Source organism: Narcine bancroftii, chromosome 6 (genome assembly GCF_036971445.1).
Source record: "Narcine bancroftii isolate sNarBan1 chromosome 6, sNarBan1.hap1, whole genome shotgun sequence".
In the NCBI taxonomy this organism is placed as follows: domain Eukaryota; kingdom Metazoa; phylum Chordata; class Chondrichthyes; order Torpediniformes; family Narcinidae; genus Narcine; species Narcine bancroftii.
The window spans coordinates 39855818-39874817 of record NC_091474.1 but is presented as its reverse complement, the minus strand read 5'-3'; the positions used below and the strand labels follow the sequence as shown (position 1 = coordinate 39874817).

At 39.9% G+C, this 19000-nt stretch overlaps 1 protein-coding gene across 2 annotated transcripts; it reads right to left on the bottom strand.

Moving 5' to 3' along the window:
- Positions 1-445: 445 nt before the first annotated feature.
- On the bottom strand, positions 446-17595 carry cox4i2 (cytochrome c oxidase subunit 4I2). 2 transcript variants are annotated; one of them, XM_069884730.1, is made up of 5 exons: positions 17471-17595; positions 15958-16048; positions 14203-14367; positions 13310-13441; positions 446-695 (listed from the first exon to the last, which is right to left on the bottom strand). In XM_069884730.1, the coding sequence occupies exons 2-5, from the start codon at positions 16046-16048 to the stop codon at positions 559-561; spliced, it is 525 nt and encodes a 174-aa protein (XP_069740831.1). In that variant the 5' UTR covers positions 17471-17595; the 3' UTR covers positions 446-558. The 2 variants fall into 2 exon arrangements, with proteins under 2 accessions (XP_069740831.1, XP_069740832.1); XM_069884731.1 differs by lacking the exon at positions 17471-17595 and adding an exon at positions 17186-17286.
- Between the last annotated feature and the right edge of the window lie 1405 nt (positions 17596-19000).

Here is a 19000-nt window from a genome sequence, read left to right as displayed (position 1 = left end):
GTAATAGCTATCCAATTTGACCCATTTGCTCTTTCTTTGTAACTCTCCAATTTTTTTTTGTTAAATTCCTTTTAAAATGCAGTTATGCTTGCAACTTTAAGCAGGGTATTCCAGATTGTCTTGCTGTGTAATTTTATTTGCCTCATCATGCCTGACTCTTGTGCCTGAGGATATATTAGGCCACAGCAAGGTGAGCCTAGACCTTTTGGTTCATGGGATACCAGTGTGTTTGGTCTGCAACATTAGTACAGAGCCAATGCCTATAGCTTGATCTCTATACAGTGCTGATTGATGATGGTAAGAAAAATTCATTTATGTAAATTAATTGCAGAGCTCATATTTGTGCATGGACATTTTCTTAATGAACGACACTGTTTCAATACATTCTCATCCATTTCATGCAGACATGTGTGCTGGTACGATTTCTCAAACACGTGCAACCAGATTTTATAAGAGCAATCTTTATAAGATGCATAATAGCAGCAATGACATTTCAATATTTAAAAGCTGCTGAACATAGGATAGAGTTAGGCCAGTACTGAGTCTGGTCTAAAATTTTCACTTCTTCCACTCATTCTTCTCGTAATCCCATTTGGAAGCAAATCCTTCAATAGGGTTCATCTGCATGTCCAGCATTCTCTTGGCTTGCTTTCTCTGCCACTCCTCACTGAAGGTATGTGGTTGGGCAGGGTACACTGAAAGAAAAAACCCAGAAAATCATAATTAGCTACAAATGTAAATGCTGTAGTGTGCCTATCAAGTGCACAAAGCTGCAGATTCAAGAATGCAGAGATGGGAATGGATTACCTGAATGAAAGGAAGTTGTAGTATAGCAAGGAGCTTCAATTGTATATACTTGGAAATTGAATTGATGGCCAGTAATGGCTGAATGGAGGAAGCTCATCTTGAACCACAGAACAATGACAGCACAGAAACAGGCCACCTTGGCCCCTCCAGTATGCACTGAACCTTTTTTTGCCTAGTCCCAATGCCCTCCATACCTCTCCCATCCATGTACCTGTCAAAATTCTCATATGTTAAGATTGTGCCCACTTCAGCTGGAAGCTCATTCCACACTCCTACCACTCTGTAGAAGTTCCCCTTAAAATCTTCCCCATTCACCCTTAATGCATGTCCTCCGGTTTGTTTCTCACCTACCCTCAGTGGAAAAAGCTGACCTACATTTACTCTGACTTTCCCCCTCAATTTTAAATACCTCTATCAAATCTCCCTTCATTCTTTGATGCTCCAGGAAATAAAGTCCCTACCTTTCCCTGCAACTCATTTTCTGAAGTTCAGGCAACATTCTGGTAAATCTTATCTGCACTTTATCTTATTGGTATCATTCCTGTAGTTAGGTGACCAAAACTGCACAATACTCCAAATTTGTCCTCCCCAATGTCTTGTATAACTTTATCATAACATCAACTCCTGTACTCAATACTTTGGTTTATGAATGCCAAAGCTCTTCACAACCCTACCCATCTGTGATGCCACTTTCAGGGAATTATGTATCTGTATTCCCAGATCCCTCTGTTCTACTGCACTCCTCAGTGCCCTTCCCATTACTCTGCATGTCCTTTCTTGGTTTGTCCTTCCAAATTCAACACCTCACACTATCTGGATTAAATTCCATCTGTCAATTTTCAGTTAATTTTTACCAGCTGGACCAGATCCCTTTGCAAGCTTTGAAAACCTCATTTACTGCCCACCACACCTCCAATCAATGTTATCTGCAAACTTGCTGATCCAATTTACCAATGATCATCCAGATCCTTGACAAACAACAGCAGTCCTAGAACTGATCCCTGAGGCACACCACTAGTCACAGGCCCCCAATATGAGAAGCAATCTTCCACCATTACTCTGGCTTCTCCCATCCAGCCATTGTCAAATCCAATTTGCTACTTCACCATGAATACCTAGCATCTGAATCTTCCTGACTAACCTCCCATGCTGGACCTTGTCAAAAGCCTTATTAAATACCAAATAACATCCATAGCCTTTCCTTCATGAACTTTTCTGGTAACCTCAAAAATCTATCAGCCTGTTAAAAAAAAACACAACCTACCAAGCACAAAGCCATGTTGATTATCCCTAATCAGTCCCTGTCTATCCAAATAATTGTATATTTGATCTCTTGAACACCTTCCAATAATTTACCTACCACTAACATCAGGCTCACCAGTGTTACTTTTGGAGCCTTTTTTAAAGAATGCAACAATGTGAGCTACCCTCCAATCCTCTGGCCCCTCACCTGTGGCTAAGGACATTTTAAATATTTCTGCCAGAGCCCCTGCAATTTCTGCACTAGCCTCCCTCAAAAGTTCAAGGTAATATCTTCTCAGGCTCTGGGGATTTTTCTACCTTATTTGCTTTAAGACAGCAAGCACTTCGTCCTCTCTTTAATCTGTATAGGTTCCATGACCTTGGTTGGTTTTCCTTACTTCCCACAACTGTGCCAGTTTCCTGAATGAATACTGACAAAAAAAACATTTAAGATCTGCCCCCCCCCCCACCCCCATTTCTTTTGGTTCCATACAAAGCCAACCACTGATCTTCAAGGGGACCAATTTTGTCCCTTACTATCCTTTTGCTCTTAATATAATTGTAGAAACCCTTGGGATTTTTCTTCACATTGTCTGCTAAAACAACCTCATCTTTTAGCCTTCCTGATTTCATTGAGGTTTTTTTTTAATAATCCTCAAGTACCTCATTTTCTCCTTGTGGTACACCTCTCTCTTCTTCCAAACCAGATTTCGTATACCTTATAACCTTGCCTTTGACCCGGACAGGAACATTAAAAACTCTGCACTCTATAAATTTCACCTTTTGAAGGTCCTCCACTTACCTCACACATCCTTGCCAGAAAACAGCCTATCCCAATCCATACTTTCTAGATCTTTTTTCATTTCCTCAAAACTGGCACCTCTCCAATTTTGAATCTCAACCTGAGGTCCAAATCTATCCTTCTCCATAATTAACTTGAAACTAATAGCATTATGTCATTGGACCCAAAATATTCCCCAACACAATTCTGTCACCTGTCCGGCCTCGGTCCCCAATACGAGATCCAGTATTGCACTCTCTCAATTGGTACCTCATTGTCAAACGAGTTCAGAAAAATTTCTAAATCAAACTCCAAACCATCTAGCCCTTCTACAGTATGGGAGTCCCAGTCAATGTAGAAAGTTAAAATCTCCTATTATCACAACTGTATGGTTCCCGCAGCTGTCTGCTATTTCTCTACAAATTTGCTCTTCCAATTCTCACTGACTATTGGGCAGTCTAGAATACAACCCCATGAGTGTAGTCATACCTTTTCCATTCCTCAGCTCTAACCATATAGCCTCAGTAGACACACCCTCTGGTCTGTCCTGCCTGAGCACAGCTGTGATATTTTCCCTAATGAGCAATGCCACTCCTCCCCCTTTCAATCACATCTGAAGCAACAGAAGCCCAGAACAATGAGCTGCCAGTCCTGCCCCTCCTGCAACCAAGTTTCACTGATGGCCACAACGATGCAATCCCACACGACAATCCTTGCTCTAAACTTGTCTGTTATTTGTAGCTTAGGAGCAGACAAGATTCAGTGTTCATTCAAGGGCATTAAAACTTTCAATGATGGAAGGACTGAGATGAGAAAATAACTATACATGCAAAATCTGATCCTATCTGCACAGATACAGCCTGACTTGCTGAATGCTTCCTGCCTTTTTTTTTTTTAAATTTCACATTTCTAGCAGATACAAAATTTGCTATGCAATGATGGCCAGGATTCATGTTTGAGTCAAACATGTCCTCTGCCAAATAAGGTGCTGTTGATACTAAACCAGTGGTTTCTCAACCTTTTTCTTTCCCCTCACATCCCACTTTAAGTAATCCCTATGCCATTGGTGCTCTGTGATTAGTAAGGGATTGCTTAAGGTGGGATGTGAGTGAGAAGGGAAGGTTGAGAACCACTGCTGTTACTGAAATATTTTGCTAGAGAAAAATTGTGATTGACCCATTTGCTTTGGAGTGATGAAACCATACACATAACAAGTCAATTAGGTACAATTAAAACAGTGGTTTTCAAACATTTTCTTTCCACCCACATACCACCTTAAGCAATGCCTTACTAATCAGAGCACCTATGGCATTGGGAATACTGAAAGTGGTATGTGAGTGGAAAAAGGTTGAGAACCACTGAACGAAATGAGTTGCTTTTTCAAATTTGCAGGTATTGAAGCTGTACAACAGTTCAGAATTGCCAATTTACTTGTGAAGCAGAACACCTCATCCTTAAGGGGAGATTTAAAAAACCACATTTTGAAAACCACTGTTGCCATGATTAAGCATACTGTGACAAGGCATAAAAGTGATTATTTTCATATCATTATGCAGGTAGCGGTTAGGCATTGCTCTGCTAGTAGTATTAGTGGCACCGGTGATGGAAGGGTTGTGTAATTCACTCTATTCATGGACAGGGAAACAGATAACTCTTCAAGTTGACAATTTTCCACTAGAATTTTAAAAGTGAGATAACAAGTGTGTTTTAAGTTACAGCGAAGGATGGGCTGGAGAGAACAAAGGGAGACCAAGAGAATTCAGGTGACAGGTACTGCCTAAGGGAATTCATTCTTGCTGATCTGCCAGAAGTGGACATGAAGATGAATGGGGAGCGGAGAAAATCTCCCCCTTTTCAATTTAAAACATTTATTTTCTATCAGTTTTATCCAAAATGTTAACTGTTTCTCTCTTCGATGGCTCTCTGACCAAAATATTTCTAACATTATTTTTCAGATTTTCAGCCTTTTGGTTTATCACAATGTTGAGCCACAGCAAATAAATTAGGGGAGGGAACTGGGAGTATTAGAACGACAATTCTAGTCCTTCAATGCTTCTGAGCAACAAGAACTTAAGTAATGATGCCAAAACTAATTCTGCCTTTATGATTGCTCCCTCCATTCCCTGTCCCTAACCAGAGCCACGAGGACAAAAGCAAGTGAAGTAGTGCAGAAGCTTCAGGAAGCCACACAATTATGTATTGGTCAGTGTTTGAAACAAAGAACAAGAACATTAACAAAGAAAGCATTCTACAGGCTAAAGCAAACATCAGTAAATGGGAGAATCTGACAATGAGAATTGACAACTCAGTGCTAAACTACCAAATATGTGGAGTTGGAAACATAGATCAAGTTTTGGAATAGTTAGAACATGCTGATATCTGGCCAGAAGACCTATTGACAACTGTTGGCAGCCTTTACTCTACATGGCAACACCAGAAATTAAGTGTATTGGAGTTCAAATTGTACACAAGTTCAACCTTTTACTCCACCCCAAACTTCCATCTGAGGGCATATTGCTGAGCCCAATAGACCTGACCCATTTCATACTTGGCCATTCAGCTTTACATAAGCCTAGGTGGCAGTAGTATTGGAATGGAGCATCTGACATTCATTTAAATGATTAGGCTTGTCTTTTTTTATTAATTTTCTTTTTATTTTAAATGAATTATATATATTTTTTTTTTAATTTTTTATTTTTCACACCATAAATCACAATAGCCATGATATACACTTTTTCTTTTCCACACATTTACAGTGACTTTTTCTCCCTCCCCCCTCCCTCCTCCCAAGCCACCCCCCCACCCCCCCCTCTCATCCATTTTAGGTATACAATCTAGGTTGCATTAATTCAGTTAGTCAATGTTGTCATTCAACAAAAATACACCAGAAATTCTACTGAGTCCATTCTTTTCTTTTCTTCTCCTTCCATCAACTTAGGTAATGTTTGTTCCCGGTAGGTTTTCGCTATTGTATTTAATGTAAGGCTCCCATACTTGTTCGAATATTTCAATATTATTTCTTAAACTATATGTTATTTTTTCTAATGGAATACATTTATTCATTTCTATATACCATTGTTGTATTTTCAAATTATCTTCCAATTTCCAGGTTGACATAATACATTTTTTTGCTACGGCTAGGGCTATCTTGACAAATCTTTTTTGTGCATCTTCCAAGTCAATTCCAAATTCTTTATTTTTTATGTTACTTAGGAGAAAGATCTCTGGATTCTTTGGTATATTGTTTTCTGTTATTTTATTTAATATCTGATTGAGATCATCCCAAAATTTTTCTACTCTCTCACATGTCCAGATTGCATGAATTGTTGTTCCCCTTTCTTTTTTACATCGAAAACATCTATCAGATACTGTTGGGTCCCATTTATTTAACTTTTGCGGTGTAATGTTTAGTCTGTGTAACCAATTATATTGTATCATACGCAGCCTCGTATTTATTGTATTTCTCATCGTTCCAGAGCATAACTTCTCCCATGTTTCCTTTTTTATCTTTATATTTAAATCTTGTTCCCATTTTTGTTTAGTTTTACCATTTGTTTCCTCATTCTCCTTTTCTTGCAGTTTAATATACATATTTTTTATAAATCTTTTGATTAACATTGTATCTGTAATCACATATTCAAGGTTACTTCCCTCTGGTAAACTCAAGTTGTTTCCTAATTTATCTTTCAAGTAGGATCTCAGTTGGTAATATGCCAGCGCTGTATCTCCAGTTATATTGTACTTGTCTCTCATTTGTTCAAAGGATAAGAATCTACTTCCTGAAAAACAATTTTCTATTCTTTTAATCCCTTTTTTTTCCCATTTTCTAAAGGCAAGGTTGTCTATTGTAAAAGGGAGTAGCTTATTTTGCGTCAATATTAGTTTTGGTATTTGGTAATTTATTTTATTTCTTTCTACATGAATCTTCTTCCATATATTGAGGAGATGGTGTAATACTGGAGAAGTTCTATGTTGTACCAATTTTTCGTCCCATTTATATAATATGTGTTCAGGTATCTTTTCCCCTATTTTATCTAATTCTAGTCTCGTCCAGTCTGGTTTTTCCCTTGTTTGATAAAAATCTGATAGGTACCTTAATTGTGCGGCTCTATAATAATTTTTGAAGTTTGGCAATTGTAAGCCTCCTTGTTTATACCATTCTGTTAATTTATCTAGTGCTATCCTCGGTTTCCCCCCTCTCCATAAAAATCTCCTTATTATTTTCTTTAACTCTTTGAAGAATTTTTCTGTCAGTTGTATTGGCAATGCCTGAAATAAGTATAGTATCCTTGGAAAAATGTTCATTTTAATACAGTTTATCCTTCCTATCAGTGTTAGTGGTAGCTCTTTCCAATGCTCTAAATCGTCCTGTAATTTTTTCATTAGTGGATTGTAATTGAGTTTATATAATTGGCCTAGATTTTTGTTTATTTGCACACCTAGGTATCTTATTGCCTGCGTTTGCCATCTGAATGGGGATTCCTCCTTAAATTTTGAGAAATCCGCGTTATTCATAGGCATTGCTTCACTTTTATTTACGTTTATCTTGTATCCCGACACTTCTCCATATTCCTTCAATTTCTTATATAGTTCTTTTATTGATAGTTCTGGTTCTGTTAAGTACACTATCACATCATCCGCAAACAGACTGATTTTATATTCCCTGTCTTTTATTTTTATTCCTTTTATATTATTATCTCTTCTTATCGATTCTGCTAGTGGTTCTATAGCTAGCGCAAACAATAATGGTGATAGTGGGCATCCCTGCCGCGTTGACCTGCTTAAGTTAAATTGCTTTGATACATGTCCATTTACTGTCACTTTCGCTAACGGTCCCTTATATAATGCTTTAATCCAATTAATATACTTCTCCGGTAAACTGAATTTTTGCAATACTTTGAACAAGTAATTCCATTCTACTCTGTCGAAGGCCTTCTCTGCGTCTAAAGCAACTGCTACTGCTGGTGCTTTATTTCCTTCTACTGCATGAATTAAGTTAATAAATTTACAAATATTGTCTGTTGTGCGTCTTTTTTTGATAAATCCAGTTTGGTCTAAATTTACCATTTTCGGTACCTGTTCTGCTAATCTGTTCGCTAATAGTTTAGCTATTATCTTATAATCTGTGTTTAGCAGAGATATTGGTCTATATGACGCTGGTGAGAGTGGATCTTTCCCTTGTTTTAGTATCACTGTAATTATTGCTGTTTTACATGAATCTGGTAAGTTTTGTGTCTCATCAATCTGGTTGATTACATCCAGGAGGGGCGGTATTATTAGGTCTTTAAATGTTTTGTAGAATTCTATTGGGAGTCCATCCTCTCCTGGTGTCTTATTATTTGGTAAATTTTTTATTATCTCTTGTATTTCTACTGTTCCAAATGGTTCTGTTAATTTATTTTGTTCCTCTATTTGTAGTTTTGGTAGTTCAATTTTAGTCAAAAATTCATCTATTTTCCCTTCTTTCCCTTCGTTTTCGGTTCGGTATAATTGTTCATAGAATTCTCTGAAGTTTTCCTTAATTTCTTTTGGATTATATGTAATTTGTTTGTCTTTTTTCCTTGTTGCCAATACCATTTTCTTAGTTTGCTCTGTCTTAAGCTGCCATGCTAAGATTTTGTGTGTTTTTTCACCTAGTTCATAATATTTCTGTTTTGTCTTCATTATATTCTTCTCCACCTTATATGTTTGTAATGTTTCATATTTTATTTTTTTATCCGCCAATTCTCTTCTTTTGGTTGTATCTTCCTTTATTGCTAATTTTTTTTCTATGTTTTTTATTTCCCTTTCCAACTGCTCTGTTTCCTGGTTATAGTCCTTCTTCATCTTGGTTGCATAACTTATTATTTGCCCTCTAATGAATGCTTTCATTGCGTCCCATAGTATAAACTTATCTTCCACTGATTCCGTATTTACTTCAAAGTACATTTTTAATTGTTTTTCAATAAATTCTCTAAAATCCTGTCTTTTAAGTAGCATGGGGTTTAATCTCCATCTATACATTCTTGGAGGGATGTCCTCTAGCTCTATTGCCAATAACAGGGGTGAGTGGTCCGATAATAGTCTAGCTTTATATTCCGTTTTCCTAACTCTCCCTTGAATGTGGGCTGATAACAGGAATAGGTCTATCCTTGAGTATGTTTTATGTCTAGTCGAGTAGTATGAGTATTCCTTTTCTTTTGGGTTTTGTTTCCTCCATATGTCCACAAGTTTCATTTCTTGCATTGATTTAATTATAAATTTGGTTACTTTGTTCTTCCTGTTAATTTTTTTCCCCGTTTTATCCATATTTGGATCCAAATTCAGATTGAAATCCCCTCCTATTAGTATGTTCCCTTGCGTATTAGCTACCTTCAAAAAGATATCTTGCATAAACTTTTGATCTTCTTCGTTAGGTGAATATATATTAAGTAGATTCCAAAGCTCTGAATATATCTGACATTTTATCATAACATATCTCCCTGCTGGATCTATTATTTCCTCTTCTATTTTAAATGGCACATTTTTGCTAATTAATATAGCCACTCCTCTTGCTTTTGAATTATACGATGCTGCTGTTACATGTCCTACCCAATCTCTCTTTAATTTCTTGTGCTCCAATTCAGTTAAGTGTGTTTCTTGGACAAATGCTATATCTATTTTTTCCTTTTTCAGTAAATTTAGTAGTTTCTTCCTTTTAATTTGGTTATGTATTCCATTAATATTTAGAGTCATATAGTTCAGCGTAGCCATTTTATATTTTGTTTATCTTCTCTTTCCGTTTTTCCATCATTACCTTTCCTCCTTTTCCATTTCTGTTTTCTTATTTTCAACTCTTTACCAGACAACATTCCTACAACATCCAACATTTTCCTTATTCTCCTATTTCTATCTTCTTTATCCCCAATCTCCCCTTCCCCTCCTGAGTTGCCCTTTATCCCTTGTCGGACAACCACATCTCCCCTCTCCATTTGGATTTGCGAATCCACTCGCAAGCGTCAACTGATTTTGCAGTGACCGCTCTTTTCCCCCACCCAGCCCCCCCCAGAAAAGATTTCGCTTTTTATATGTCACAAAGGTCACTCTTTTAATTCCCTCCTTATTCTCTCTATTCCATTACCTTCTCTTATTAATTCTTGTCTATACTCTCTATGTTTTCCTTTAATTACAGATACTTTCACATATGCCCATTGTCTCTATTCACTCTTATACCTCTTTACCCGCATACATATCAATCGTGGTCATTTTTACCCTCCTTACCCTTCTTCATCCCTCAGTCTATTTTTGTCTTTACCCACATACATATCAATCGTGATCATTTTTGCTCTCATTACCCGTCTTCATCCCTCAGTCTATTTTTGTAATTGTTCTGCAAATTTTCGTGCTTCTTCTGGATCCGAGAATAGTCTGTTTTGTTGTCCTGGAATAAATATTTTCAATACCGCAGGATGCTTCAGTGTAAATTTATATCCTTTCTTCCATAAAATCGCTTTTGCTGTATTGAACTCTTTTCTCTTCTTTAGGAGTTCAAAGCTTATATCTGGATAAATGAAGATTTTTTGCCCTTTATACTCCAGTGGTTTGTTGCCCTCTCTTACTTTTTCCATTGTCTTCTCCAGTACCTTTTCTCTTGTAGTATATCTTAGGAATTTTACTACAATAGATCTTGGTTTTTGTTGTGGTTGTGGTTTAGGGGCCAATGCTCTATGTGCCCTTTCTATTTCCATTTCTTGCTGTAGTTCTGGACATCCTAGGGCCTTAGGGATCCATTCTTTTATAAACTCCCTCATATTCTTGCCTTCTTCATCTTCCTTAAGGCCCACTATCTTTATGTTATTTCTTCTGTTATAATTTTCCATTATATCTATTTTTTGGGCTAGTAATTCTTGTGTCTCTTTAGTTTTTTTATTAGATTCCTCCAATTTCTTTTTTAAGTCTTCTACCTCCATTTCTGCTGCTATTGCCCGTTCTTCCATCTTGTCCATTTTTTTCCCCATTTCTGTTAAGGTCATATCCATTTTATTTATTTTCTCTTCTGTGTTGTTTATTCTTCTTCTTAAATCATTGAATTCCTGTGTTTGCCATTCTTTAAATGACTCCATGTATCCTCTAACAAGAGCAAGTATATCCTTTACCTTGCCTTTCCCTTTATCTATTTCACTGTACTCTTCCTCTTCTTCTTCCTCTGGGTTGACCATCTGTTGTTTCTTTGCTGCCCTTTCCTCCTCTTCTTTCTTGTTTCCATTGTCTTCTGTGGTCTCTTCTTGCTGCAGGTGTTCTGCAGCTGTCGTTGCCGGCTGTGGAGATCGACTCCCCAGCTGGTCCCCCCTCCCGTCGGTGTGTTTTTTTGCATGCGCGGTTGCGCACTTTTACTCGGCTCTGTGAGCCATTGTTGTAGTTCTTTTTCTACCGACCTGAGGTAGTGGGGCCCTCTCTCCACAGCGGGCCTCTTCGGACAGGTAAGGCCTTCACCTTTTTCCTCCGTTGTCTTCTCTTCCTCTCTTCTTTCCGTTGATTTTGATTTTTCTCCTTTTGTCTCCATCTTCTTTCCACCTTTATACTCACTTTTCTTTAACTTGTATTTCTGTGCCTTTGTATTTTCTCTTGTTTTTCCCGACTTTTCTGGAGAGGGCTGGAGTTCACCGTCCGGCCACTACTCCATCACGTGACTCCTCCAATGAATTATATTTTTGATTTTCTTTGACTGTTTCAAAACTGTCAGGGTTTGTGGATGGAGCAAAACACCTTGCGGAAGGCCTGCTGTCAATGTTTCACCAGTTGGAAGGGAGAAGCTTGTTAAATGTTTGTAACATTAATCTTCAGACAGGAAATGGTACAAAACACATTAGAATTCATGATGTATGCATGGAGATAGTGCAAGTCTAGATGTTGTAGTGCAGCGACTGATATGGAGTAAAATAACAGACCAAACTCAATTCTGTATTTGCAAATATCTGTGAAGGTATCAAAATTGGATGCTCTATGGCAAGACAAAACAACTTGAGACCATGCTGTCAGTATTCATGGTTTACAGGCATTTAACAGACAACCCTGATAGTGTGTCCAAATAACTCGGCATTACCATTTTGAAACAACCAATGCCAGTGGAGAGGAGTAGAGAAAAAGCGCAGAATATGAAAGAGGGATTATCAACATGGGAGATGCTGCAAGATAGTGATAGGCAAGAACCTGAAGTAAACAACTCAACATAGAGTCATCTGACCACGTGACTAGACTTCATGAGATACTGTGGCAACACTGCATTTTTGTGAAGAAAAAACGCTGGAAACACTGAGTTTCTGTCCTTAGATGCTGAGTTAACATTTCAAAGCCCCATTATCAGATGGAAGGGGATGGTGGGCGTCAGTCAGGAGAGTAATAGAAATCAAAGTTAGTGGTAAAAGTGTAATGAACATTTTAGAAAGAGGCAAATTTGGGTGGGATGTTACAGATGAATGACAACAGTGATGAAATGAGTTGTTTTGGAAGCTTGGCTCAGAATTTAAAGGAATACCAAGATATCAAATTACTTCAGCTTCAGCCACCACGACTGGTCTCAAATTGCTGGAAAAGAAATGGAGTTTGTCAGGGACCAAAAAATGGTTTTTCTCCAAATTTTAAATGGAACTCATCCACTATTCAACAATTGATTTAACAATTGAAGATGGAAGTGTCTGAGTGTGTTTGCAGCCATGTGTAAACAGCAAGTTTTGACACAATTACTGAGATATACTTGAGAATTAGCACAGAGACAGACATTGTTGGAGGACGGCATAGGTGACAGTGTAAGAGAAGGACAAGCCACTGAAGTACTCAAATGTAGTTTAAACAATTGACCAAGCAATTTTGTAGTATAGTTCCTGTATTGAAGTAGGAAAGGTTACAGACTTGCATACCAAGATGACATTACCAATGACAAAGCAATTAGATTGTCTTTAGAAGTTGGTTGAAAGGGAGAAATGCCAGGTAGGGTCATGGAATTGTTTGCATTCCCTTTGGTTTACTGGCAGCATTGACAGTGTAGAATTGGCTGAGATTCTGTGCTGGAGGTAGGGCTTCAATCCACAGCTTTCTGCCTCATTGAGAATGGTAATCACTTTAGCAGTAAGGCACAACATAAAAAGGGTAAATTCTAATAGCTAGAGCCTTTATATTGAGAATAAAAATGGAACGGAGATGAGCTACAAATGCCTTGTAATTAAGTGCATTCTGCACAAGGTTTGCAGTAAAGTTTTGCTATTTATTGGGGAGAGGGGGGTGGAAAAGAGGGTCTCTTTTTAAGGAACCTCCACAGAAGCCTTGGGTGAATTGAAGTAAGACTGGAAACCATCAGCAGTTCTGAAGCTCCAATTGGCATAATTCAATGTGTACATAGCCTAGCATTTTATCTAAATCTATAGTCAATCTAGCAAGACCTAATATGTAATGTGGGTGGTCCCCAGTCTCTTAACTACCTCATAATTTATAAAGTCTGATTATAAAGACAGAAGGGAGGCTCACCGTTGATCCTTTGCCACCACACAATCAGGCCAGTGAATCCAATGAAAGCAAACACTCCGCCCAACACGGTCTTCCATTCATTGCTGGTTTTGGACATCTCTGTGTAAGTCTGATGGAAAGCTATACGATACACTAGAATAAAACAAATTATCAATCCATAAGGAGGCAAAATTAAATTATTCCCCTCTCCTAATGACAAATGAGATGGACAGAAGTTCTGACTTTTTCTTGGAAAGAAAATAGTAATTTTCTGAGTTCCAAAGAGCTATGGGATTTAGGGACCATTATCTGTCTTGGTTATTAAAGGTTTTGGACAAGTTTTAGGACCTTTCCCATTGGACTCCTTTATTGTCTCTCTGATGATCCTGGGTGAGGCCTGGGGTTTCTCCCTCCCAAGAAAACCTGCATAGTTTAGCATGTATGGTTTTCCCTTTTCCCCTCACCAAATAATGATAGTGAATTCAACATGTGATGAGCCATTTGCCTGCATTCGAGTGACAAGATAGCACACGCAAGGTGCAACCTAAGCACTCTAATCAAACATAGCCCAGTGGGCTTCAGTATGCAATCAATTGTGTTTCTTTTGAAGAATAATCAGTTGGGGGGGGGGAGGAGGGCTGTGCAATTCTGGGTCCCAATAAAGATCCGGAAATAAACATTAGGTTCATTCTAAACTGCAGTTTTAGACACTGCTCTAGGTTGACAGAATGTCCCTTTTCAGAAAGGAGGCCTACAACTACTGGTAAGCTGACCATGGGTGGTTTACTTTGGATCTAACAAAAGTAGCTCAGCTAGGAGAATTTGGTTTAAATATTGGCTCTATACAATGTAAAATATTCAGTTTTTCAGCACCAATATCCAGTATATCATTGGCCAAGTGGCTCATCTCTTACATGCCACCTTTTCTTCATTAGTCAGATTTGTCCATGAACTCTTCTCCTTTTCTTTCAGTGCTGTCTGCTCTGCATTCAGCTTCTGGAAATAGGGAATATCCGGGAGTGGTGTATCCTTCCGATCACAGTACATCGGCACTGACAGGTCCTCCTGCTTCACAATCTCTGAAAAATATAGAGCTGTTAATTAATTATGTGCAAAATATGTCCCACTTTACCACCTACGCAACTTCCTCTCGATCCTTGTTTACGTCTCCTGATTTCTGTAAGGACTGTGCAAGTGCTCCTTCCATCAGTCTCTAATTCTTCCCACCACAATCTGTGATGAGAAATGCTGGCCTCTCAAACTGGTGGAGCAGAGAGGTTTCTTTAATTATTTTTAAATGAAAGATAATTGACGATAATTCCTCTGTAGCTGCTGACTGATCTGAGCATTTACAGCAGTTTTATTTCAGATTCCAAATATTCATCATCTTGAAGTACAGAAATTTTAGAACTGGCTACTTACTTAAAATAGCATAGCTAAAACTTTATTTAGTGTTGAGTGGAAACACTAAATTCTACAGACGCTGTGATTGTAGTAAAAATTCAGGAGGTCTTGCAGGGTCCATAAAGATATATAACTAACATTTCAGGAAGAGTTCAGGCCCAAAATGTTAGTTATATATATTTACTTCCTGTGGAAGTTAGAAGACCTGCTGAGTTCCTCCAGCATTTGTGTTTTTACCTTATTTTGTGTCCATTCAATTTTATAACTGCTCGCAAGTATTCAATGGGACAGTGTTAAAAGACACTCCGTAGCTGAATTAGTCTTTTAACATAAGTAGTTGATCTAATCAAAGATCTTGAAAAAGTAGATTTGAACTCCAAACATATTCAAGGTATACACTTCAATCAGATCAACTGGAAAGGACTACATTCAAAGCCAGCACTCCGTCAGATGATCACCAAATGGTGCTCAGCGCACTAGAACTAATCACAACAAGCTAGTGGTTGTCAGAGTGAGGTATCAATAAGGGTGACACCCTTCCCTGGCAATGGGACATCCTCCCACGTTCAATCATTCTATTCACAATTAGCTGAAGGGTCGGAGGAGTTCATAATAACTCGTGGGTCTCAGTTAGGGTCTGCCTCTATTCTCACTGGATTATTTGCATCCAGTTATTCCACAACTGGTAAGGTCATTGCAAAGGTTAAGTGATCAGTCTTCATTTGGTGACCGAAAATCCAATGGCCAGACATCGATTTAACACTGTACCACATTGACCAAACCAATTTTCATCCAATGGCCACATTTGGACAGCATCTGACAGGTGTCCCTGAATCCTGGCCAAAAATATTCATTCAGATTTTGCCATGTGTACTTCATCTGGTCAGTTATGTGGTCTAAAAATCCTAAAATCACAGTGATTTTCTTTGACAATTTCAGTGCAGTGAGCAACTTGAGAGACTATTTAAGCATTGAGTTGGCATTAACTATTGTGAACCACCTAGAGTCCCTCCCAGGCCAGAATTCCTTCCATAAAGGAGAGTGAACCAGAAACATGTCACAATCTAGAAATTTCATCATTACTTGTCCAGTATTTTTATGGAAGTAATTTAAGTCCCCTTTTTGCTGTGATGAGATTTGAATTCAATACTTTGGGCCAATAGTGTTTCCTTCTGCATTTGTCACCACTATTTCATTGATTCTTGAAGGTCTGGTCATTCACCAGTGGCTTGGAATCAGCAGATGCAAGAGGGGAAAGTACTTACCATGTCCATGAACCGTTCGAACACTGGCAGAAGACAAAAGACTCCGAACTCTAAGGAGGTTTACCCCTCGAAACATAGAAAGACCCAACATCTGCATCAAAGAACATATAATTCATTGCTATTTCACAAGTCCCCTTCCAAGTGGAACATCGTGAAACTTTAATGGAAACAAGGGTGAACAGAAAAGAATTAAACATGACAAGTGATTCTGTCAGAGTTATATATTTAGTTAATTTTCCAACTGAGTCGTGCCTGGGTTTCTCCTTCATGGATATTGCTGAATCATACCTTTTTAAAAAATGTGAGAAAGTGGGGGGAGGGGGTTTATTGACCTTGGTGAACTGTGAGGTTGCAAAGTATGGTCTGGATTTTTATAATTGGCTCATGAAAACTACTGAGTTTCACTGTCCACAATGCCTGTCATCACATCCTTGGCTTGAGAGCAGAGAACTTCAGCAGAGCCCAGTTCTTCAAGACATGGAGATTCAGCACAGAAAAATGACTAATTTATCGTATGCATGCAATAGCTCAGTCTTCTGAACCAATTTGTAGGGGGTCGGCCGTTAGACGCGTACTACTTTTGATCGCAGCAAGTGCCCGTATAGTTCAGGGCGTCAGGAGCTGGAAAGGATGGTTGGGTGGCCGGGACCAGATGCGTTGGCGGAGTCGGGAACTCAGAGAGATGGGCGGGGGCGGGGCGAGAGTTTGCGGTCAGGAACTCAGGTGGAAGGCTGGGCGCGGCAGGAGTTTGGATGGACGGAAAATACCAGTTTTTGGGGCCAAAAAAAGGTCGACTTTTACACAGTATTGACTTACAGGTGTATATACAGTGGGTGCAATAAAAAGTTACAATGCCCTTGACAACCTTCAACTTTTGGTGCCTGTCAATTTGTCTTCAATCACCTTGACATTCCATAAAGGAAATAAGAGCAGAAACGATTAACCATGCTGAAAGTCAACTGGCCTGGTGTCTGCTCACAATTGAATGGTGTCAGAAAGTAAACATGCACTCGCCAATGACAAATTATCGCCCGCCGCCGCGACCCCGCCGTGCACCATCCCCAGCGAGTTCAGCCTCGAATGACAGCACTGCAATTTCCTGCCCTCCACCCATAGGCTCTGCCTCACCCCTCCGCCAGCCCGTCAACCGTTGCCCATTCCCTACCAGTTTCTGACCCTCCCCATTCCTTGAATTAGCCTCTTCCCAAACCGCGTCCTCCCTTCTTACTTTCACTTCTCTTCGCTGTGCCCTCACTTCCTCCACCTCTCCCTTCTTGTGTCTGTCGCCTTCGGTTCTTGGCCGTCAGCCACGTATTTCAAGCAGGAAACAGCGCACGGGGGAAGGGAACCAGCTTGTCCGACCTGACCTCTAGCCACACGATGCTGGGCAGCTCCAAGCTTGGGAGTCCAGCAGTCGCGCGAGCGCCCAGCCTGACCCTCAACCCCGCCCCGCCCCGCGAGCCCGGGGATGTGGGGCGCATTCCGGCCCAGGACGGCATCGCCCTCCGCTTACCGTGCCTCTCACTCCTCCGGTGCAGCGGCAGCAGCCTGCGGGCGGGGCCAACGCCGGGTCACTGCGGCATCATGGGAGCCGCGGCGCCCAACTTTTACCGGACGCCACCTTTTTCCTCCCAGAAAATGCCCTGGGGTGATGGTCTTGTCTGCGGCTTCTCCCGCCAAATTCGAAAACAGCAGTGGGGGCTTCGGTTTTTAGCCCACGCCCCCCGGTGGGCTGGCGCTGGGCGGAGCAGTGCCGACTGGAAGGGGTGGAGTCGGGCTCCGCGGGCCACACCCGCTGGAAGGGAGGGAGGTGGGATGGGCCCTGAGGCAACGGTAATCAACGGGGTCAAGGAACGTGTTCGGGAAAGGCCGTTTAAAATAAAAAGAGAGAGGGGAGGGGAAATGTTCACCCTGTCTGTTGGAGGTCGGCATGTTTTAGTTTTGACTGAAACCTACAGCGCTTGCACTCAGTGCCGGATAAAGGGATTCAAATAGCTTCAAGGGGGCCTACATTGTGGCCGCTGACGCAAGCCCGCTCCTAAATGGTGTGGATGGCGCAGGGAGCACCGACACATGGTTCAAACTGGATTTGTTTTATAAAAAGAAAGCCGGAGACGATGCCACTAGATTGATGTGTTGTCTCTTGAGTTCTTAAATAACAAGAGATTTTACTGACTGATGTCTTCCACCAGCTCAAGAAACTTCACACATACTTGTACATTCGCCCCATAGTTACTCCAGCGAGAAGGGTGTATTCTTGCATGGTTACAAAATAGTTCACATTATCCCTCCTGCTCATGATAAAAATTTAGTGTTATCACTTTCCAGTGCAAATTAAGTAACTGAACTTCTGGTTGATATATACAACGATTCTTTAAATAGTCCTTATCGATATTGCACTGGCGGCAGTTTGTTGCTTCGTCATCTTGTGGTTTGGTCTGCGACCGTTGGGCTCTGTGTGGCTGATCCACGTGCAGGTGATATAGCTTGTTGCGTTTCACCTGACAACTGTTGTGTTGATGTTTCAGTATTAGTGGTTGTGGTCTCTTCACTTGATGTTGGGGTTGCAGGCTTCACTGGTATTAAAGCTTTCTGCTTCATCACATCTTGTGTCGGCCAAATGTGAATTCTGTTCCTCCTCAGCCAGAGTCTGTCTCAACAATGTATGATCTTGGTGTCTCATCTTCTCTGATGACCTTTGCTGGGGTCTGTGTTTTCAACATTGGCTCTGAAGAGTTCTGGCAATATTTGTGTATGTTTGTTATAATACTGGCATCCTTCTTGCATCTCAGCCAGTTTTCTGGTTTCCTCTTGGTCTTCTGGAGGGTGTATTTTGCTTGGTAGAGTTGATTTATATCTCCTACCATTGAGAAGTTTTGCCAGGGACTTCTTGTCAGCTCGTAATGATAGAAGAGCTAGGTCAGGGTCTTCTTTTATGTGCGTTTCACAGTTTGCACTTGTCTTTCCATCAACCCATAACCTTCAGGGTAGTATGGGGATGATGTAGTGATAACAAACCCATATATTGCAGTCAGCTTTCTGA